Source organism: Cyrtonyx montezumae, unplaced genomic scaffold (genome assembly GCF_038088225.1).
Source record: "Cyrtonyx montezumae isolate F1298 unplaced genomic scaffold, pur_monq_1.0 scaffold_10, whole genome shotgun sequence".
Classification (NCBI taxonomy): domain Eukaryota; kingdom Metazoa; phylum Chordata; class Aves; order Galliformes; family Odontophoridae; genus Cyrtonyx; species Cyrtonyx montezumae.
In genome coordinates, this window is record NW_027071826.1 from 25,215,124 (window position 1) to 25,239,096 (window position 23,973).

At 35.6% G+C, this 23,973-nt stretch overlaps 1 protein-coding gene across 2 annotated transcripts in view; it reads left to right on the top strand.

The window, feature by feature from the left end:
• PRKD1 (protein kinase D1) overlaps nucleotides 1-23,973 on the top strand; it is a 104,117-nt gene that overhangs the window by 76,550 nt on the left and 3,594 nt on the right. For both annotated transcript variants that reach the window (XM_065753777.1, XM_065753781.1), the window contains 13 exons: nucleotides 5,099-5,309; nucleotides 6,824-6,901; nucleotides 10,427-10,631; nucleotides 11,556-11,679; nucleotides 12,443-12,520; nucleotides 13,343-13,622; nucleotides 15,943-15,995; nucleotides 16,534-16,606; nucleotides 17,611-17,717; nucleotides 18,208-18,369; nucleotides 19,668-19,766; nucleotides 20,791-21,058; nucleotides 23,586-23,671. In XM_065753777.1, coding sequence (XP_065609849.1) covers nucleotides 5,099-5,309; nucleotides 6,824-6,901; nucleotides 10,427-10,631; nucleotides 11,556-11,679; nucleotides 12,443-12,520; nucleotides 13,343-13,622; nucleotides 15,943-15,995; nucleotides 16,534-16,606; nucleotides 17,611-17,717; nucleotides 18,208-18,369; nucleotides 19,668-19,766; nucleotides 20,791-21,058; nucleotides 23,586-23,671 — 1,824 coding nt within the window. The remainder of the gene's footprint in view (nucleotides 1-5,098; nucleotides 5,310-6,823; nucleotides 6,902-10,426; nucleotides 10,632-11,555; nucleotides 11,680-12,442; nucleotides 12,521-13,342; nucleotides 13,623-15,942; nucleotides 15,996-16,533; nucleotides 16,607-17,610; nucleotides 17,718-18,207; nucleotides 18,370-19,667; nucleotides 19,767-20,790; nucleotides 21,059-23,585; nucleotides 23,672-23,973) is intronic.

Sequence of the window (23,973 nt, forward strand, 5' to 3'; positions counted from 1 at the left end):
TAGTTGCACAACTACTCTGAAATGTATTAAACTTTTTTTTGTTGCTTTGCACAATAAGGCAGATTACAGACAGGGCATTCATACTACCATTTGCTGGCATTGATGTCTGAGCAGGAGGAACAGGGTACATAATAATTTCCATCTGCGGGTAGTGTAACAGTTTGCACTGAAGTCAGTTCTTTGATGTGTTTACACATTTAACATTGGAGTGTTTTTCAGACCATAGATATCTAACTGAGGTGCTTGTGAGATTAAATCATACACTTGAATTAAAGAGATGAGTGCAAGAAGCATCAAAAGACAACACAGTTGATTGGATTCTAAGTGTGGTATTTCAGTGTATTTAATTGAAGATTTGTTTCCTTGAATTCACTTAATTACAGTCACATAGTTTAATTTATTAAAGAAAGTCAGCATTTGCATTGCAGCAAAGAATGTAGATTCAGTGGTGACAGATAAATATCACCTCATCTATGACAGCATATGTTTTCTGTGAAAAATTTGTGCGAACATATGAAATCTTTATCTTTTTCCTTCAATACAGGAAGGAAATTCATGTTTCAGCAAATATACTTCCACATGGAAAATGAAACTTCATGAGATCAGGTGTTTTTTTGTTGTTGTTTGTTTGTTTGCTTGTTTTGTAGTATGCATTAATTAATTTACATCCACATAAATAATCAAACCAGATATTTTTTTCTGCCGCAAGGGCAAGCACTTCAAATGTAGGAATGCCATAGTGTTTTGGTTGGCTGTCTCAGTGTTATATAGAGGGATAATGTCACAATGCTTTTTAGACACTGAACCTGGAAACGAGAGGCACTTCTCTGTGAACAGTTATGAAAAATTACTCATTTAGGAGAGCATAGGATAAATAACTTGTTCAGGACAAGTAAACTTGAATGTGTTTCCACGACAATAATCTTGAATGTGTTTCCACAACTTAAAATAAGATGTTCAAATGTAAAAATTAAATAATTTATGTTCTGACTGTTATAGCACATAAAACTCTCCAGTAAAGTTTTTCCAGAATCCCTGGGACATTTTTATTACTACTTTTGAAACCTTTTTTAAAAAAGTTGGACAATCATCAGTGTGTTATATTTTTTGCTTTTTGCAGTTGGATTGCAGGGCTGTTCCCTTTCTTTGTTCCCAAGAGCCAATTCTGCATCCAGTCAGTCAGCTTCTATTACTTCCCACTAGTCCCTTCCCATCTCCATAATATTTCTTTGATTTCTGTGATAGAAGAAGTGCTAGAGGACAGTTGGACTTGCCCAGGTAATGAGAACAGCTTGATCTGTTGTCAGAGAGTCAATATTTATTCCAGTTTCTTAACTGTATTCTGCAGTAAATTTAGGCACGGTAAAGAGACAGGAGGCTTGCTGAGGTGTTTTTACTTTTGGAGTAGGAGTTATATGGAGGATTATCTTCCTTATGCAAATACATGGTTCTGCAGAATGAGTGCACCCTTCCTACTATAGACAAATAGTTTTGTTCTTGAATAGCTTTTAGCAAAGTCTGACAAATAAATGACATATAGTTTCAGAACATTCCAGAAATCCCCAAAAATTGTTCAAGAATGAGGGGCATGGCATCCGCTAATAAAAGTAAGGAATATGCAGAATGTCCAGTGGTGGGGAACAGTTTGGTACTTCTCTATTCTTGAAAAAACCCTGCCTGCTTTTTTATTTTTTTAATCTTATTTATGTATTTATTTATTTTATCTTATTTTTTCCACATAAGAAATAAGCAAGTACTGCATTATGATATTCTCATGATTTAAGGCAATATTGGATCAACTTCACTGGCTTTATTGAACATCTATACAGTTAAATAATTTCACATGTTCCTTTGTGTGTGTTGTCACTTGGAAAATAATATTCTAATCTGTTAATATATAGATTACCTTGCTAGCGTGATTGTTAGAAGGACTGTTTAGTGTTTGGAGCAGTGCAGGCTGTTAGTTTCCATGGTGTAATCCAGTTAAGCAATCATTTCCTGGGAAGTTTCCAAAGTTGCTGAGTCAGTAGTCTGGCTCACTACCAGGAAAAACTAATTTATCTTTCAAACAAACCAGGCACACCGGTGAAAAAGAAGGTGCTTTGTGCAAGAGATTCTTGCTTTTACAGTGAAAATAGTGTAGTTCCTGTTTTCTTTCTTTTTTAGGATCTTTAAGTTAATGGCATCTGCCTGACGATGGATGTGGTAGAAATTAAAGTGATGTTGAAAGGAGTTTTGGAAAGTACTGGGAGTAGAAGCTAATGACTTGTAAATTTAGATGTTCCTCCTCACTAGTCAGTCCCTGGGGTTGTGGAGTGATCTGTGCGGTTTGTGCCACTCAGCTTCCCTGCCCTTGCTACCCCACGGAAGCAGATGTTCGTGTTGCCTCTGGCTGGAAGAGGAAAGAGTTCCAGTCTATCGGATCAGGCCAGTAGGGAAAAAGATTGCCCTCTCTGTTGATCATACTAGTGCCTAAAGTTAGTCTCAGTACATTTCAGCAGCACTACTGAAGTTTTAAAAACCTGCTAGCTATTTGGTGAGTAAAGCTGAGCCAAACCAGCTTTATGAAGTCTGTTGAGGAAAGATTCTAGCAGTATTCAATTGGCAAAATAATTTTTCATTCAACAGTAATGTTGAAAACAAAGCCAAGCTTGACAATACAAAGTAGATTTAATTTATGTAGATGGCATTAGATGGTGGTTTTAGCAAGAGTATGTTAGGAGACATTTGGATTGCTTATACTTCAAACAGCAAAAGATTGTCAAGAAATTGGTCCAGCAGCAAGAACACTAAGCTGAAATATTAATTTGTTACAGTGACAAAAAAGTAAACAACATAACTCTTTTCCCTTAGAAATTTTTACTCCTCTTCATTTCCATGAGAACACATTTTAAGAAAAACATGTCATCACATGACAAAATTCCACCAAATGTCCATTTGAAGACAAAACCATCAAATTTTGTGACTAATACCTTAGATGGCTGTGTTGAGTTTATGTGGCAGTGTTTGTAGTGTCACTGGAGGAACTGCAGGGATGGGTTTTGTGAGATTAGGATTCAGACAAATCTTTAAATAATTATTTTCTTCAAAAAATAGCATCCATAAAAAATGTAATATATCAGACAGGACAACAGTTTTTGTCTAGTGTGTTGTAGATAACATTCCGAGCTAGATGTCTGACTGTGGCATTGGGTTGAGGATGAGTGACTGGTATAAGGTACTGCACTAAGACTGATGTGGCATTAGATCAGGACCAAAACTGTCCATATTTGTCCTTAGACTAAGAGGATTGAGACAGTATTTCTGGCACCTCTTGTGGCCTGTATCCCATCCACAGTAGTAAGGGCTGCTGTTTGCAGGTGGTGTGTTCAAGCTGAGCAATGCAGGATGTGCTGTGTAAGTGAGCCCACTGTTTCCTTCCTGCTGAGCTTCTGCCCCCCCTCCCAAAGCCCGGTTCATACTGCCTTCCTAAGACAGCGCAATCTGCCTTGAAAGTGTTAGGCAAACAATATTACTAACTGATCAGTATTAAACAATTGTAATCCTGAAATGAAGTTAGTTTTTTCATATGCATAGGTGCTTTACAGAGTCTAGAGATGTAAAGCTCAGGAAGAAAGTAAACATATAACATCAAAGCATGGAGTAATATATTTTCTGGTATTATATGTGGTGAAGAAAAGACAGATGCTTTCCTACACTTGTTTCAAACTAACTTGTTTATGTTAAATATATGTACGTGGCTCATATGATGTATTTTGCGTAATTCTACTTTTTTGACAGGCCTGCATTTATGCATTGAATAAGTGTGAAGCTGGCATTGTTGTCAGTAGGGAAGCTCTGATATCCAGCAAATACATTATGCTCATATGCTCATTTGGAAAGAGTTATGTAGTATAGTCAAGAGAAAAAAAAAATTGGCCTTTACAGTAAGAAACCCACCTGTTTTTTGGAAGAAGTGCCTTTCTATTACTGTGGGGAATACACTGTGAAGGCAAGGCTAGAACTCTTCAGGTTTGCCTACCACCAGAATTGCCTACAAATCTTCCCTTGCTCCAAGATTCTCAGACAGAAGCATTCAGAAATTGACTTTTATATTTTGGTGAGCAGGAAATAATTGGTCTCTAAGGATGCCGGCTTTCCTGTGACATTTTTAGTTCCAGGCAAAATAACTTTCCAAGTAAGGCTGATCTGAAGTTTCAGCTACTGTAGCCTTTGACTAGTGGAGGCCAAACAGAGAATGACTCATTTTGTAGCCTTCAGTTACCTGAATATTTGTGGGTGACAGCAAGAAGATGCTGAGTTTTAAAATACTAAGCTGCATCTTGTAACTGTATTTTTCTTTTCCATGTTAACCGTGGGTGTAGTTTGTTTCTCAAGGGCAGTTCTTAGGAGTAGGCAGTTATCTGAGTCCATAATTTACATCTAAATAAATTTAGGAGAAAAATAAGGTAAGTTGTTTCTTTCAGGAATTCTTTTGATTCTGTTCCTTAGCCCCAGTGTGTCTCAATTCATGTGTATTTATAGAGAGAAATATGAATACTTATTCTGGTCTGTAGTGCATAATCTGAATGCAGTAAGCAAAAATTACAAATAAAGGGGATGGAAGATACTGATCTGCTTTCTGTCAAAAGCCCACATGTGCATAGATCAAGATAACAATTTCCTTAATGTTTGTACGAAAGTACAGTTTTTCAAAGTTATCTTTGTACAAAACAGGAAATAGGAGAGGAAGAAAACATGGTGGTTGTTTTACTCAGGACACATAATACTTTTCTGATAAATTTTTAATGAACCTTTTCATTTTGATGAAAATCTATTTTTAACTAAAAATAAAACCATCAACAACAACACAGGTTTATCCGCATTGTAAAATCTGTGATGCTAATGTTAGCAAGCATATTGCTTGATACTATTCTAATTTTTTTATAAAGTATCTCAGAGGGGGTTATGTTGCATATCCTGTTAGTGTTTAAAAGCAATATAACTGCTTTTTATGACAGATAACAAAGATAACAATATTCTTGAGGCATGTGTATGATATTCTATTAAAAATGAATAAATCATTATTTTTTCAAATGTTCTTTTATGTATTTCACAGCAAAAAACACCATCAGAATCATTCACTGGGCGAGAGAAGAGATCAAATTCACAATCCTACATTGGGCGACCTATTCAGCTTGACAAGATCCTACTTTCTAAGGTTAAAGTGCCTCACACTTTCGTCATCCACTCTTACACACGACCAACAGTTTGCCAGTACTGTAAGAAGCTTCTCAAAGGGATTTTTAGACAGGGTTTGCAGTGTAAAGGTAAGTAAACTTTCTGTAAGTACGTAAAATCTAAGCATAATAAAATTAGTACGTTAACATTTGAGTAACTGATATGTAGCTTTACTCAGGATTTCTTTGCCAAAGTGTCTGTATGTAGTCACATGAGCAATTACACTGGTTTAGGCTGGGACCAGATGTACACTAGTTCTACAAGAGCTGGCTGCATGCTATTTATTATTACTCAGTGGTATAGCTGAGGTACCTCACATCTGTGTCACTCAGGTGTAGATTATTTTATGTTTGTCACTGGGTGATAGTGTGCTCATAGGCAGATACAGCAGAATAGTTAACAAACAGCACCATATTCTTAATCTCCATTGTTCTCACTCTGCGAGTTTTTCTGCTTGAATTGAAGCATGTACATTTGTCTCAGCAGTTAAAGGTTTGGGGGAGATTCTAATGGAAGTAAAACAATGTGATCTTATATGAGAATTAAAAAAAAATGTTTTTTCAATGAATTCTGACTCATGTAATAGTACCTTAGCAGGTGTTGAACTGAATCAGGCCATTTGGAGTGTAGCCTAGGCTCACCTTAACCAACTAGAGCGCCCATAAATACTTTGGTGTATCGACTACATTCATTTCCTTGAAGTAATACCCAGAAAAAATGTTGCATTCATTTAAGTAATTCTGACGTGATTTAACTCTTGCAAAATCTGTATAAAGCTCTCACCTGTTTCTATTCATCTCAGTTACAAGCATATATTAAGCTGATTTTTAAAACGACTTGCCTGCAGTTTGGCACTGCAGTACCTCGGTTGGTTTTTGAATCAAACTGAAGTTAAATAATTACAAGGATATAGGCATCCCTAGTATATATTTCTTCCTTCCCGACTTTGCTTTTCCAGCTCTGTTAATAAATTACAGCTCTTTGTGTTCCATAAGCGAAAAGAAAACAATTGAAATGGCATCTAATAACATGTCATTTACAGATGCGAAGAAAGTAAAAGTGGACAGTAAAAATATATGAAAATGAGGGAGGTATTGAAGGAGACCCTCCACTTAAAACTGTCCAGAAGTTGCTTGGTGATGCAAAGAGCAAGTATTTCTCATGTAAAATTGCAGGCTAAGTTTCTACTGCTTCAGTTTTCTTTGGTATTTGATATGTAGTCAAACATCTAAGCTGCAGTGGATATGCTGCAGCCTGATTTGCTTCTTGTAGTGGAAAAGCAGCTCTGATTTTTCAGCCGCATGCACGGGTCTTCAGCTTGCTACCCAAGACCAGTATAGCACAAGCTTAGTGCAGTGAAGGCCTCCTCCCTTTGCCGTAAGCACTGCATTCCTTCCTAGTGGGAAGCTGTTGGTGTGTTCATCCTGTAGGCTGTACTGGCAAATGGCATCTGGCCAGGCTAGTGTTCTCTGATCATGTTAAGTTAACTTTGTGCTAGTGAAATGATTGAGCTTGACAGTTACAGGTTGGATAGCAGGAAAAAAAAGAAACTGTGGCAGTGAAAAAGAGAAATAATTATACTGTGTTCTTTTTCTCTTGCCAGACTGTCGGTTCAATTGTCACAAACGCTGTGCTCCTAAAGTACCAAATAACTGCCTGGGGGAAGTTGCCATTAATGGAGGTAAGTTACCTTAACAATTGTTTCTGTCATTGTTTAAACCATTAGTTAGATAACAGAGAAGTGCAAAACTTATCTGTACAAAGACATGCTTTTCTACTGCTTGGGAGTAGCCTTTCTTCTGAGATATTTCTGTTGTGTATTGAAGATGAAGTGTGGGAGGAACCCTATTAAGAGTTCGTACATATCTTCAAAATACACTGTGCTGAAGAGCAGATTCAACTTAGCCATGGAGGTGGCTTCAGCAGCAAAACTTATGGGTGATCATTGCTTACAGAATGCCAAAATAAATTGAAAAGCCAGAAGTAGGCTTTCACCTGGTAGATAAAAGCCTGAAATTGATTTTTAATTTGAGAAGGGAAGAAGTGTTTGCTTTAGGATCATTTTCCAGAGAAGGAACTGTATTCTGGGAGAACTGGGAAGGCCATCTGGGAAAAAAAATAATTGTATAGTTTGATTATCAGCAGAATTTCCTATACATGTGCTGTTGGTTTTGTGTCAAGTATAGAAATGTATGGCTAGGCTTGACAGACGGTAGTGTAGGAAAAAAAAAGGGTAGTTGTAGATGAGTTGTTGATTGCCTTGAAAATATCACTTTTCTATGTGATAAAGGAATGAGAGGTGTGGTAAAGTGTTCAGTGTCTAATGCACATTACCATATTGTCAGCCTAAACTGCATCTGAGGTTAAGAAAGTATTGCTTTATTAGATATCCTTTTTCAAACTTTATCTAGTGATTTTCTTTAGTGAAAACATACCAGTAACTTCCAAAATTAGAAGTGATAGTCAGAATTTCATATTTGTGTGTGTATTATTGCAAAGCTTTTCTGTTTAATGGCAATTAACATAAGCACATTTAGATGCCGAATATCCTGACTTTTGAGAAGGTTGATGTAGTACTCCTAGTGCATGTGTACTGTGGTACACCTCAAACTGAGCTCTTGGAGTCTCCAGTATTTTTTAATATTACAAGAAAGTGACTCCACAGCATCTCTGGGCAACCTGTTCCAGTGCTCCATCACCTTTACTGTGAAGAAGTATGGAACTTAAATTTGCAACATTTATACCTCTCTTAACCATTACTTGTCCCATAACATAACCATTTCTTCAGAAGTACAAGAACTGAGGCTTATGGAAGGAGGCAAACTTGCTTTTAAATCTTATAGATTTAAAATGCGCTAAAAATGTGCCATGCCATGCTAAACATGCTATAGACTTTACCCTGTAGAAATCCTGAGTAGGTTAAAAAAATCCTTTTTATGCATCTTCCAATCTTATATACATCTTCCTTTTATAACTTCACAAATAGTTGTGAGCAGAGATTTGCAGAGTCAGAGAAAATCACTAAGTCTGCTTATAGAGGATGAAATTTCTACTGCACACATTTTAGGTGTGATTTTAGAGGGCAGTGCAAAACAGTTTTCATCAAAAGTGTTAAAAGAAGGTGCAAGAGCAAGACATTTCTGGACAGCTAGACTAAATGAACAAAATTTGCGTTTGTTTCTGTGTCACTCCTTTGATTCCCATTCCAAGTCTCAGACAGCTGTACTTCATTCCTTCGACACAATCTTTATCCCCTCCATGCGTTTGCCTGACAAGTAACACACTGCTTTTTGTTTGCTGGCCTCCTACCACGAATCTGATGGCAGACTGATGAGAAGTAATGGTTTCTCTGAGGAAAAGCTGAGTGAGGAAAGCTTGTACAAAGCCACTTGGGGTGAGAGTTCTTAGTCCATGCAGTATTTTAGAAAGTGTTAAACTTCTTATTCTGCAACTCTGCAGAATTAGTTCTTAGGTCCGTGGGGCTCTCCATCTTGAAATTTCAATAACTTGGCTTTTTCCCACCAAACAGTATTCATAAAATAGGATCCATAGCATCATGGTATAACTCTTAATTTTGTGTCTAAATGACTGACATGTCATAGGCAATTTCTGGTATCTCATTTCAATTCTTACAGAAATTTGGTTCACATTAATTTCCATCTTAATAAATGAAATAGAGTATCTGCCACTCTGTCCATCTGCTGTGTGATGTGTCTTCCCCGAAATAGTAAGTGAAGGAAGAGCTGTAGCAATAAAATTCTAAGTATGGTCTAATTAATATACACATTAAACACTGAATGTGGGAGGATATTTTTAACTGGTTGTGGGCTTATTAAAAATAGGGATAAAAGCCATGCTGTATGAATATCAAAAAGAGAGTCCTGAACTGTGAAGTAACATTCATGACTGGATGACTGTTTCAGCTAAAAATTAAGTATAATGTGTCTTTTAGTCATACGTCAGTAACTAATATCTAAACATTTGGAGACTACTGTTCATGGAAACAAATTTTTTAGCCATGCAGTTCCAGTTCCAGTGAAGCGCCATCAGTTCAAAACATTTTTCCAGCAGCCATCTCAACGTTCCTATTGTTTTGGAGCATCCTCTGTATTGACTGTCAAGAACTTCCACCAAATTTGGAGAAAATTTCTCAATGAGAGTATTTGATGTCTTCCATGTGATTTGACCTTGCATCAAAGGGCTGTCCATGGGTCTCTCGAGTGGGTCTTGAAGCAGTAGAAACTACCCTGAAAAGCTAATGCTTTTATAACTGACAGAATTCATAATTTTGACTTTGTTTTTTTCTTTTCTTTGTTTTTGTGGGTTTTGGGTTTTTTTGTAATTAAGCCTTTAGCTAAGTCATTTTTTTTCCCGGATTAATCAATTTGCAAGCAGCAGTACAGTGAAAAGTTGATTCTTTGATCTTGCCTATGCATATCTAATAACAAATTAGAAAGCTTAACATTATCTGGATGTAAACTCAAATAGTCTGTTTATACCATTATACTATGCACCATGAGTTAAAGCTTAAAATACTATTGTTTTTTCAGTACTATATTACAGAAAACTATTTCATATCAATTACATATTTTGTTCTTAAAGGCAAGGAATGTTATTTCATTAGAATGGATTACTGTGCCATATTGTGCAGCCTTCATGGGGAGCAATGGTGCAGAGGAAATATATTTTCTGCCCCAAAAATAATTCTCATTACAAATAATCATTTTGGAAGTTATTTCAGTAGTTCATCATCATGTCATCATCAGATTACAAAGTTTCTAGTTTTGAAATTTCTGCTCTTTTAGCATCAGTTTGCAGCTGTAGCCTGTCAACAACCATCAAGTCAGTGCATTCAAGCTGCACGGGAAGGTCTGCCAGAAGATCTCAGAAATAAAACTTATGGATATAGAATGTTTGAATGGAAGACTGTGGATAAAAAATTCTGCCTTGACTTTGGCAAATTTTTATCAGAAATTTGTAATTCTGGAAATCATCCAGCTTAGTGTGTTAGGATCCTGCTTTCTGTAGTGATTTTCCAAATGGATGATTAAAGACTACCTTCACCATTACGTGCTGAATACATAACAGTCTCAGGCAGTAGAATTCCAACGAGAACCTGGGTTTTCCTGAAGCTCAAAATGTGTTGAGGTGGTGTGGTTGGAGTGTTGCATGTGTTTAGATAATAATTTGAGTAATAATATTACAGATCTTCTTAGTCCTGGGGCTGAGTCTGATGTGGTCATGGAAGAAGGAAGTGATGACAATGACAGTGAAAGAAACAGCAGTTTTATAGATGACATGGAAGAATCTATAGCTCATGATTCTGAGATATCAATGACAGGATGTCATAGTGACAATGGGGAAATGCAGGATGCTGATCCAGATCATGATGAGTCGAACAGGATGATCAGGTGAACCTTCCATCTTTTGTATTTATTTGTTATATCATGCCTAAGACTCAAGGAGAAATCTAAATGGACCGCTTTCTTACTCACTCAGTGTAGAGAGAGTTAGCAATATGTGATGGTTCTGGAATTATGATGAGATTATTTCATGCACTACGAATTTAATTGATTATTGTCAAGTTGAGCTTTCATTTGAAAAATTGTATTTTTTACAGATCTGCTCTTTTCTGAAAATTATGTTCAGAAACTTCATTTGTAAATAAGCAAAAGAGAACAATTCTTAAAATTTATTTATTTTTCAGGCGTTTCCACCCAGCTGAAAGTAAAACACTTGGCTATATAGATGAAAGCAAAATGAAAGAAATAAAAATATACCCCTGTGTAATTTACTATGATATAATTGGCTTTAGGTGTATTGTTCACATTTTTAGATATTCTCAGAAAGAAGGAACTCTTAACAAACAGGGTTTTCCAGAAAATTACTCTGCCAGTGTACGCTTAGCTAACCCCACAGTGTGTGTGAACCTAAAAAAGATCAGGAGACTGTAATCTGATTGGAAATGCTTACCTAGCTTATGAGAGATTCAAGATCTAGTGATGTTCTAAATCATGAATAGCACAGGCTTGAACTATTTCTTCCATACCCTACTTGAGGCCCTAGGCATTTGCCTATCATCTTAGCTATCTTGGGGAATATTTTTTGTGTGTTTTATATGTAAACTTTCTGTTGGTCTCAGACTTTCTCATGTTGTGGCATTACAGCCTTTTTTTTTTCCTTTGTACTTTCAAGATGCTTGAACTGACAAAACAAAATTGTGTCCAGTCCAGGTCTGTTAATGGCTATAAATGTAAATGTGCGTATAAAAGAAGTTTTTTCTATTTGTCTAAAATTGTCCTCTTTTAAAAAACCTTTACTGATTTATTCTTAAGCCCTTCGACCAGCAACAATATTCCATTAATGAGAGTGGTGCAGTCTGTGAAGCACACAAAAAGGAGAAGTAGCACAGTAATGAAGGAAGGTTGGATGGTTCACTATACCAGCAAGGACACACTGGTAAGAAATGTTAAGGAAGACCTTACTCTACATACTGTACAACATTTCAGAATTGCAGTCCTAATAGTACATTAATGATTTAAAGTCACTCACATATGGCTTTTTTACAATATTTGCATTTCCTGTAGTCCTAAATCCCTGGCTGTTCTTGTAAGAAAGTTATTCCACCATACCAGGAGACACTTAAAACACACAGTAGTATCTGAATCTGTCAGTTGCATTGTCACAGGCCAAATTATGAGCACATTGTGAAGGAAGTAAGAAGTATTAACACCTTAGACATTCTGGAAGATACCTTTACCTTCCAGCTGTTGTTTCCTAGATGTCTTACTGTTGGGTGAGTTCAGACTTTTGTGAAATAAATCTGTCAATTTAAAAAAAAAAGTTATTTTCATTCAGACCTGCAAAATTGGAATCAGAGTGTTGGTATGTGGCTTTCTAAAGTGAGCTACTTCCAATAAGATAAGAAAATTGATTTATTTTATTAACACAACTGCAGGAAATTATGCTGAGTGTAACCTAGAGAATATGGGGACTAAACTTTCAAAACGTGGACTAGTTGAACAGAGCTACATTATTAAAGCAAAAGGTGAACTAATAATAGTCTAGCTCAAACATAAAGTCCTCATAAAGTTCTTGTAATAACAAATTAAACTTCAGATGAAAAGGTAAAAGTTACGGAGTGATGCATTTGAGAAATTAGCATTTCTTTAATTTTCCTGAAAAGTGGTAGAAAGATTTTTTCCCTTATTTTTCTTTGCAGAGGAAGCGACACTACTGGAGACTAGACAGCAAATGTATTACTCTTTTTCAAAACGATACTGGAAGCAAATATTATAAGGTATGGAATTTTTTTCAATTTCTTTTTCTGCTATCAAAAAGTTATGACTGGAGTGAACTGCTAAATAAGTAAACATTAAAACTGAATTAGTGGTACAACTTGGAACTATGTTTTCATTACCTCGCTTGCATATGTGGTTATTGCATTTCACAAGCAAGTGTCAGATCAGAAAAATGTGAGCAAACAGTGCCCAGTAAAATACATGTTATGCAAATGAAAAGGTTTTATATAGGGACTAACGGTGACAAATTTTGCCAATAAACTCACCTGACATTCTGTTGTTCTTTATACATAAACACTTTCCAAATGATAACATGTTGTACATATAATTTTAATTCTGTCCTGTGGATGTTATGTTGAGATTTCAATTGTAAAACGTTATTTTAGTGCTTATATCCTTTTACCTGAAGCAGTTAAACTCCTTGTGATAATGGAAAATATTTCTTTCATGTGGCTTCCTCTCAGAGGAAGTTAGTAAAATGTCTTATTCAAGATGAAACAACCAAGTTCATGCCAATGTGAAATGTGGATTTGGAATCTTAATGTTAAATATATATTTATTATGCTTTTATTTACAGAGTTATTTGCAAGTAAGCATGCAAATAAATAAATAAATAAAATACTGAAATTTCTGCTTGGTATTGGAAGAAAAGCATTTGCTATTTTACTATCAGCAGTCCACTGTATCAAGGAGTTCCAGGTTACAAGAACCTTTTTCTTTGCACAAGAAGCATGTGGATAAAAGCAACAGCTAATATTATAAATTAGTTATTCATGTTGATATTCTTTACACAGAAAATAATATATTTTTTTTCATTTTAGGAAATTCCGTTGTCTGAAATTTTCTCTCTGGAACCTGCAAAAACTTTCACTTTACTGCCTCAAGGAGCCAATCCTCACTGTTTTGAAATAAGCACGGCAAATGTAGTCTATTATGTTGGAGAAAGCATAGAAAACCTCTCAAGTGTTCCACTGAATAACGGTGTTCTCACTAGTGGTATTGGCATAGATGTGGCAAGAATGTGGGAGATGGCAATACAGCATGCCCTGATGCCTGTCATCCCTAAAGGGGCATCAATGGGGTCAGGACCCAGCCCACACAGTAAGTTTATTTATTTCCTCCATTCTGATGAATACAGCCATTAACAAATGGCGTGGCTCAATCTTCTGCACAGGAATATTGCACAACTACTAAAGGCTTATCAACTGTCGGTGTATTTTAAAAGCCACAATTTTTCATTCATGTGTTTTCAGTTTATACTAGGTCATCTGTGTTAATATACAGTTTGACAGAGAGCAAATAGTTGTTCTACTCATAAGTCATCTCATCCATATTTGTGTTGCTGACATGACTGATAGCTTCCTTGTGAAGTGGCATGAAGTTTTCTGAGCTCCAGTTGGGAACTGATAGATGTTTGCCATCAATTATTGTAGTTTATATTTCTAGATCTGTGCAGAAGCATCCATTCTGTCTTTAGCTCACCACAGCATAGATTATATGTTTCTTTTCATCACATTTTTTTGTACAACTGCTGCAAACATTGTCCCATGCTGAGACAAAATGAACTCAAGTGTGAAAAACAGCTGTTCTGTTCACAGCAAGGCGTGGATGTTACCCAGGACTGAAAGGACTAAACATATCTTTGCCTCTGATTTATATACCTTTGGGTAATTCCCTAGCAAAGCTAGAATATTATGTAAACAAACATGAAACTGGCTAAAATCTTGCTGAGTTACTGATAATAAAGTACCACAGACCAAACAATTCACAACTACCAAGTGCTGCTGTAGTTGCTTTGCTAATTGTACTTAGCCTACTCAGTGTAAAGCAAACTCAGACATGTCTACACAAACTAGATTAGACCTTGTGTTGCAACATAGATGTGCTTTAGCACTTGACATCTGGATGCTATTAATGCAGCGTGAAATACTAATGAGACAGCAAGCCCTTCAGGAACTAAGTAATACAACAGACTGTGGCATACATCTCCCGGCACAACAGCTCACATATCAGAATAGATAATCTCTGTCTTTCTCAACTATGTTTCTACATAAAATACTGTCAAATTCTGGATGTCATTCCAGTCATGTTAGTTGCCTAGTGCCCCTGGTTTGATCACAGTGTAGCTAAACATAACTAAAATGCTGGACTGGGAATGACAGCTCTCTTCTCTGCCTCCTGAGAAGTTTAAAATTTTGTTTTGTTTATTTTTGCTTCCCTGGGGAGCTTATGCCACTACCTCACCACTTTCCTAGCAAACAATTCCTTTCTAATATCTCATCTGAATCTAAATCTACCCTCCTCTTAATTTAAAGCTGGTAACACTTGTCCTTCCACTACACTCCCTGATACAGTCTCTCTCCAGCTTTCTTGCTCACCCCCCCTTAAATGCTGATGTTAATTTTAATGCAAACACGAAGTTGCACATACATTTGAAAACAAATTAGCAATGCTAAAAATCCTGTGTGAAACCAAAACATCCCATTCCAAAATGAATATATTCCTAAGGAAAGGAGAAGGGTATAAATAATTTTGAGCAGAAGTTGCTTATGTTACTTTCTGCTGCTAGGAGAGGTGGAAATGGTAGTAATTAGTACAGGCCTTGTAGAATATAGGACACTGATTTCAGTGAGGCTGAAATACATAATAAAAAAAAAAAGAAAAGCTTGAGCAGAATTCCAAGCAGAGGTAGGAGATAGAGGCATCAGTGCTCCAAAGAAACCCCCTAAAATGACTTCTTTTTGTAGTACAGTCTGCAGTAAACATATTCTCCAGTTTTACTGAGCTTCTCCATGGATTTGGAAATCAAAAATTTTCTGGTAATGTACTAAGCTTTGAATTACTAGATATTGCTGCTTATAATTGTCATATTAAAGCCTAAGTGCAAGTTTTTATATCTGTTGTGCTTTAATAATATCTCTTTTTCCAGTTGAAACATCTATTACTTTTAATAGTACACATAGCAATATGAATAAGAGCCCTAGACTGAACAGCATCATAGAATAACTTGGGTTTAAAGGGTCCTTAGAGATAATCCAGTTCAACACACTGAATAAGTATACTGTGTGAAAAAATTATCCCTGGTTGCTGTTACATTATTTGCATAAGATAAACAGCCCTGAAATAAAATGGAATAAAACAGGAAGAAGCTTATAAATGGGCAATATAAGAGTCAACTATAAAATTTGGTAATGAAATGCATAATTCTGTTCTTTCCCATATACTACAGAAACCTATTGTTGAAGCCACATATTTGTGAGGTGGTGTAATTTTATTTTGTCTGGTAGGTGAACAAGCTGACTGAATTGGTCCAATTTCTACAGTTATCAGAAAATATTGATGTCATGTAAATGTCATTTGTTATTATTACGTTTGAACTAAAAGCACAGCAGTCTAAAGTATATTTTACTTTCTTCCCTAGGGGATATATCCATCAGTATTTCTGTGTCAAACTGCCAAGTTCAAGAAAATGTGGTGAGTGTTCTCTGAATGCTTGTGCTAGAAATGATATGATTAAGTATGTGAAGTCATTGATCTGTTTTACTAAGAGAAATGTTAGAGAAGAGTTTCGATCAGCCTTTCTTTTTTTCTACTTACACTGTAGAAATTAATAAACAACATTATTAGCTTTTGAAAAAAAGTCAATTTCATGGCATCTTTTCCTTGAGACACAAGAATTGTATAGATGCAATGTAGCTTAGGACAGAATTTAACAGTGTATCCTTTCAGGTTGTTAATTACCTAAAGGAAAGCAAGCAGAAGTCATTAATGCGTAGCACTTCTTTTGAATGTACTAAGGCTATCACAAGCCTTGTCTTGTCATCACTGAGACATCTGATATTTTTTGTTGTACTACGATGAGATTCCAATTGCCGTTATTGATTCTTTTAGGGAAACTCACATGGATGTTCTGGCAGATGTGTTTTGAAATGTACTGTAGAATATGCATGCAGACAAAATACAAAATTTGTTTCCACATTTCAGTGATTAATGTTTGCTGTGTTTATAACAGGATATCAGCACTGTATACCAGATCTTCCCAGATGAGGTTTTGGGATCAGGACAGTTTGGAATTGTTTATGGAGGTAAGTTTCTGGTGAGTTGTACAGTTATGCTTATGGCTGGAAAAAGTTAATCAAAACTGAAAGTATTTAGACTGTGAAATGCTTTATTACAGAAATTAGCTACCCAGTGTTTAACATAAGTAAAATTCATTAAAGATAGACACTACTTCTTGTTGACAAGGTCTTTTTTTGCTATGAAGATTTCTGCCAATAATGCGTCAGTATAATAAAATAACTCTAATCGTGGTAATGTAGCTGTAGTAATGCAGACCCCAAAGTACAGAACTGTCTCCCTTTGAGAGAATTGATACATATTTCTTATATAATGAAAGAAGGGAAAAAAAAATCTTCTTGCTATTTTTCTTGGCATGATTTTGTGATTTTTTTTCTTTGTTCTTAATAGTTTGTTTGGATTATTTCTTTTCTTAATGTTCTGGTTTTCCTCCATTTTTTCCTCCTATTCAGAAATTTTGAGGAGGGTGTTTAGGTACAGTTGTTTGAGACAAGTGATAACTAACTGCACATTCTCACTGAAAAGTCTCTGTGAGTCTCTGATAAAAGTGGGACATGAACTGAGATTCTTGAAGGCTATATCATATATCGTTACCTATATCACCTATATCGTTATTTACTACCCTGGAACTACCAGTGAAGCTTATGACCTGCCAGTTGGAAAGAACTCTTAAGAATACAAAAAGGAAAAAGTACATGAGAAAGTTAATTTTACGTCTATATTGTTGAAAGACAAAACTAACTTTCTTATATGCTTGTATTCCTTAAGTGTTTCAACAGCATTGTCAGGTGAGAAAAAGTTCACTTGTAAAAGGGAAGTGAAAAAGGAAATGGAAGAAAGCTTTTAAGGACTTACTTAACTTGCAGCAGACTTGCTCTGGGAATTACTTTGTTGTGCATAGTTGTACATAATTGCCACTTACCTGTGGTCATTTGTACAATCAAGTGAAAGTGGAACTCTTCTCAGAATTAATCTTGTTAATTGATGGAGGCCTTCTGTTTTATTAATGCAGGAAAACATCGCAAAACAGGAAGAGATGTTGCCATTAAAATAATTGACAAACTAAGATTTCCAACTAAACAAGAAAGTCAACTTCGTAATGAGGTTGCAATTTTACAGGTATTTTGCTGTTATTTTTCACTCCTATAAATCATAGAATCATAGAATCTTTTGAGTTGGAAGAGACTCTTAAAGGTCACGTAGTCCAACTCCCCTGCAATGAATGGGGAATAAATCCCAGATAATGTAATTATTCCAGTTGATAATCGCTACTATTTTTGCTGAAAATTATAGTATTTTTGCAGCCTAATCTGCATAAATAGTCAAGACTAACAGTATTGGGATGTTATGTTCAGATTTTTAATCTCTGGAATCTGAAGTACCAGGCTCAGTAATGTACGTTAAACTAATTTTAAGTTAATGCATTCTCTTATACTGTCCCTAGAAATGTCACACCTGTTGCCTACAGATGAAGTATACAATTTAAATTAAGAAAAACTGAAATATTTTCTGGTTTAGGGGGAGCCTGAAGCTTAGTTATACAATCATAAAACCTACTACTCATATTAGGATATCTATGTTGTTCAAACGTTGCATTTACTTTTCCTAGAATCTTCATCATCCTGGTGTTGTAAATTTGGAGTGCATGTTTGAGACACCAGAAAGAGTGTTTGTTGTTATGGAAAAGCTCCATGGAGACATGCTGGAGATGATCTTATCGAGTGAAAAGGGCAGACTGCCAGAGAGAATAACAAAGTTTTTAATTACTCAGGTAAGAAATTTGATCATAGACCTATAAAGATATTTGAGGTCAGTTGTTATCACTGTTTCTTATGTTTTGATTTCAACATAATTTTTCTCCTTCATTCATAAAAGCCGAATCAGGGATGGTACATACATCTTTGTGTACATTATCTGATTTCTAGAAAGCTATTAAGAGGACCTATAATAGATACATATGCAATTGCCTGGCTGCTGGATGGGAGAGCCATCAAGTTACAGCTTCTCTTATGTTTGAAGGATTAAGCAGAAGACAGAACTTCAAAACACAAATAGCAAACTGTTAAAGAACTGCGGAAAGAAATCTGAACCATTTGAACTTCCCCACATCTATGCATTGTAATTTATGCTATGAGCTTCTGTGCCTCTTTTCTGTGTTGAGATTGGATCTCAGCACTACCTCTGATCAAATGAGCATGTTCTTGTTTGACATCTGTTAACAATGTGATCTATGTGGGTTTTTTTATCCTTCTGGTAATCATATTGTTTCTGTGACTGCCCGTAATATGTTTATACTTAGATACACAACTGAGAAATGAGCCACCTCAGAGTCACAGCAGCCTGTTTTTTCTTTTAAGGCAAGAAAAAGAATGAGCAGGAGCAGTTGTGTTACAGTGGAAGTTTATTATTAGAAATGGAACATGACAGGTTCTCTAGCTTTCAGGCTTTCATAGGCAAAACTGCCACCAGCTTTAGAATTTCATTTCTTGCCTTAAATGGGTTCATTCAGCCTCTACCCATTGCCTATTCTGATAGGGTAGGAAATTCTGGAAGCCCCTGAGCAGACAGAAGGAATGAAGTTAAAACCACAGGGATAGGATGGATGTCTATTATACTTCCTTGGCATTCTGTTACATGTAATACCATAAAAATGCATGCAAGGCTCTTTGTTTTATCATGTCAAGGAAATACTTAAATTGGATCACACACAAAAATTTTTCAGTAAATGATTTATATCTGGAAGGTCATTTTGCAGATGCTTCTGTGTTAAAAGTTTCAACAACAGCAACAACAAAACAAACGAAGAAAAGTACTTAGAATTCGGTTTTCAGAAGGTTTTTATAGCATAAGGTCTTTGGAGAGGGAACAGTTGTATTTCAAACAGTGAAACGTAGCTGACTTTTTTTTTTCTTTTTACTGTGGACACTTGAGAAAGGCACATTCTTGTTGGGCTGTTTCTCTATACTACAGTCTTAGATTCTCTAGTCACTGTTGCTGTCAAAAATAATGTAAACTCCCAAAATTTACAACATTTTAAACTGAATTTCATTCTCATTTGTTTCTTCACAGATCCTTGTTGCTTTAAGACATCTTCATTTCAAAAATATAGTTCATTGTGACCTCAAACCAGAAAATGTATTATTGGCATCAGCTGATCCTTTCCCACAGGCAAGTAGAAAACTCCCTTTAAAATAAATTATTCTAACTAACGAGTGCTAGCAGTGATTATTGTAGAAACTAAAGCATCTATCTGTATTGACTGCAGAAACTACACAAAATTATTAGATGTGAATGTCCAAAAAATTCCTTGACAAAAATCACTCTTTGGTCATTCACCTAAAATGTTCAACTAGGTTTTCACATGAAATGTAGCTTCTTTTTCAGTTGTTTCTAATTTGCTCACAATTACAGTACAAATTAGTTTACAGGTTAATTTGGGCAAGATAAGTAACAATTTGGAAACAGATACAGGTAAAATGTTTTTTTTTTAAGTATAATTATTTTTCTTTTTTTTTATTGTATTTCAAAGTAAAGAGAGTTCATGAAGAACAGCTTCTGCTTTAATTTTATGAATTTAAATGCCAGATAAGTTGCAAAATATATAAACATACTCTCTAGCTCGTAGCTGTATTTCTCAGTAAGAGATATATATCAGCTCCTGTTTCCTTTAATCTGCAAAATTCAGGTATAATTTCCTTCAGCTGTTTACTTTTGCAGGAGAATTGTTGTTAATTTTCCTGTAATTTTGTATATAATAATTGGAAGAAAAAGCCTATATTGAGACCGACTAAAAAAAAACCAGCAAGGAAGTGGGCAGAGAGGTAGGGTGTATCTAGATCCCCAGTAAATTAAAAAGTGATGATTTAAGAACTAGCTTTTGTCAGCTTGATTCATTCAGGAGAAAGTCATTTGCAAAACAGATCTTCTGTTTGGAAGAAATCTAATCTTCTAAAACTTAATTCCCTTAATTCTAAGTTATCTTGTGTTTTTGCTTTCACTCTATTTATTTATGACATGAATTAATGTAATGAATTGGTAATCTAGTCTCATTCCTTGGTGGACTAAGAAGAGAAGTTGAAAATAAATAGTTTCTTGAAGGAACAGTAGAAGTACATTGTACAACTAAACCACAGTACATCAGCTGTATTTAATAATAAAAATCTTATTTACTACAGCAACTCTCTTTAAACAGGTAAAACTTTGTGATTTTGGCTTTGCTCGAATCATTGGGGAGAAATCCTTCAGGCGCTCAGTTGTAGGAACACCAGCCTACCTGGCTCCAGAAGTGCTGAGAAATAAAGGCTATAACAGATCTCTGGATATGTGGTCTGTGGGTGTTATCATTTATGTAAGCCTCAGTGGTACCTTTCCATTCAATGAAGATGAGGACATACATGACCAAATCCAGAATGCTGCTTTTATGTATCCACCCAATCCTTGGAAAGAAATCTCTCATGAAGGTAATATCTGTTTGTTGCTGTTTGTATACAGAGGCCAAAAAGCTGTATTTTGCTTTATTTAAATTTTTACAGGCAGTTACAGATGACCATTTTTCCTTGGTTTCAGCTGATGTTTTACTTGCACATTAGTGGTAACTTAAGAGAAATGTGCCTGCTCCTTACTGTAGCATACACTGAGCCACACTCTCAGCTGAAAAATTCTGTGCTGTCTGTAATCTTATCTCAGCAGTATAAGTTTTATAATATCTGTTGAAAATATTAAAAAAAAAAGAAAACAACTATAAATCTGCACAATTGCACACTGATGTCCTCATGAACCTCCACACACCCCTGATATGTAAGCTGACAGAATCTGTTGGCAGCAATGCTTTTTCTGGCACTAGAGATAAGCAAATAGCAGTCAACACAGAAGAGGCTGCAAGAAATTATCTCTACAAATTCTGCTGTGGTAGACACGAGATCAACTCAGAGGTGAAGATCGAGTAGAGCACCTACAGAAAGCTCACCTGCCAGAGTGTTATCTATTTTTCTACATGGAAGTCAGGCAGCAAGCATGTAGGAGAAAGAACATGCTTTAATAAATCATAATGTTAAAATCTTCTTAGACATTGTCATTTCATCATATACTTGAAGTTGCTAACTGATGAGCCATTCTATTGTGGTAAACACAAGTCTAAATCTGAACAGATCCACAATTCTCAAAACAGAACTAGATCTCTATCCAAGTATTACAAATGACTTCTGCAGCTAAAATGTGAGGTTAAACATTATCTCAAATCTAATAACCATAAATAAACATGTATCAACCGACCTCTATAAATCTGTTTATCTAGGAGAAATTTAACATGTATTAAATGACCACATCATTCATAGAAGCTTTTAATCCAAGCTTCCCTGCATTATTCCCAGGCCATGTGTAATGAGATCCTCTGCATCAGTGAACACTTGGTCCAGTAATGCTTCACTGCTGGTTGGTCTGTCCCATAATGTCTGGTCTGGAAAGTTATCCTCAGGAGATTCTAGGAATCTCCTCTATTGCTTGCAGCCTACCATGTTGCTTTCCTAGCAGACATCCAGGTGGTTGAAATCCCCCATCAGGATGAGAGCCTGTGAGCATCATGCTTCTTATAGCTGAAGCAAGATAGGCCTCATCACCAAGCTCCCCTTGGTCAGCTGGCCCATAGTAGATGCTGATCACCAGAATCAGACCCCAACCACTGGAGTAAAAGTAATGTAAATGTTTGTTCTCCATTTCTTGCTGTTTTTTTTTCTCATACATTCAAAAGGATTCAGGCACTCCAACAATTGGCTATAAATTTTACATTACCAATAGATTCTAATAATGGTAATTTCATTCAGAGACAGTGGTATATGCCTTAGTAATAGCAGGCATAAACAGAAAACTCAGAGAACTTGCAAGAGTTAGGCTACCATCTAAGAGAATTAAAATTTATTTCAATTTATGCATGCCAACCTACTTCAGAATTTTAACGTGCTAGGATTATGGGTGAACAGAATTTCTGTCCTCTTCCCCTATTAAAACTTAGCCTATAAGATTTAAGACTTCAAATTTTATGCCTCTGACAAATATTTTTTCCCAGTTTTTTATTCATTTGAAATTTTTCCATGAGCACCATTTCCCAAGTGGAGCACTCATCCTTAAAAAAAATCTTCTCTAATCTCCATCCCTAAAATGCAGTAGCATTTTCCCACATTTTCCAATAGCATTTCATCTTTGAATGACTTCTTGCTGAAAATTATATGTATTTGTACATCAAAATAGAATAGGAAGAAATAAGGGTATAGAGGTAATTTTTGTAGTAATCTTTGTCTATCCTGCTATTTGTGTTCTCTCTGTCTTCAGGTATTGTCAAGTCATTTTATGCTTCTGAATTTGTTCATCTGCTACATAAGAATTCTGGCTTCATTCAGGCCTCCCTCTGGATTTTTGCTAGATATTAGTACACGAGAATGTTCATGCAGGATTCACTATTACTTACACCTGAGTAATTTCACATCTGTGAAATTTAAACAGTATTTTTTGGCAGTTGATTAAAAAAAAAAATGATATACAAAAATTCCAGAGCATGAAACGTGCCGTGAGTAATCGAAAACCTGACATAGTACATTTTAGGCCCATGAAGTTCAAAAGAACAGCCAGCACAGAGAAAACACGTTAGGTAAAATATACGAACAGGCAGAGGAACAAAATCTTTAAGGGAATTCTGTCCTTACACTCAACAATATTGAAATACTGTTTACATCTTTTGAGATAATGCAGATTTGGTGAACTGAAAGGTCAAATTTGGAAGCAACCACTAACACCGTTGAAAACAGGCTCCATGTTTGACAGATATGAAATTACTCAGCTATAAGTAAGAGAGAATCCTGCAATTCATAAAAACAAGTGTGGAGGGATTACTACCTCAATTTTACAACTACTATGTTTGTCTGTCTCTGTTCGTATCCCATAGCTGAAACAAATATGTTTCATCTGACATGCTCCAATATTATTATTTTTTTTCAGCTATTGATCTCATAAATAATTTGTTGCAAGTGAAAATGAGAAAGCGCTACAGTGTGGACAAAACATTAAGCCACCCATGGTTACAGGTATTGCTACAAATTCCATGTTTCTTTCTATGTGTTTAGGCTCCCAGTATATAAAACATTTTTATCTTTAAGTACAATAGAATCTAAAAAAAAATCTACAAACCTGAAGGTGCTTCCTGATCTCATACCTCATACTTCTTCACCAATTTATCAATAGATTCTAAATATTTTGAAGTACAAGATTCCAATACTACAGACTCCCGTGTTTTCAAAATATGCTACAGGAATATTTCATTGTTTGTCCACTAAAAACATTATAGACACAGAAACATAAATATATATACACATATATAATGGTGGAA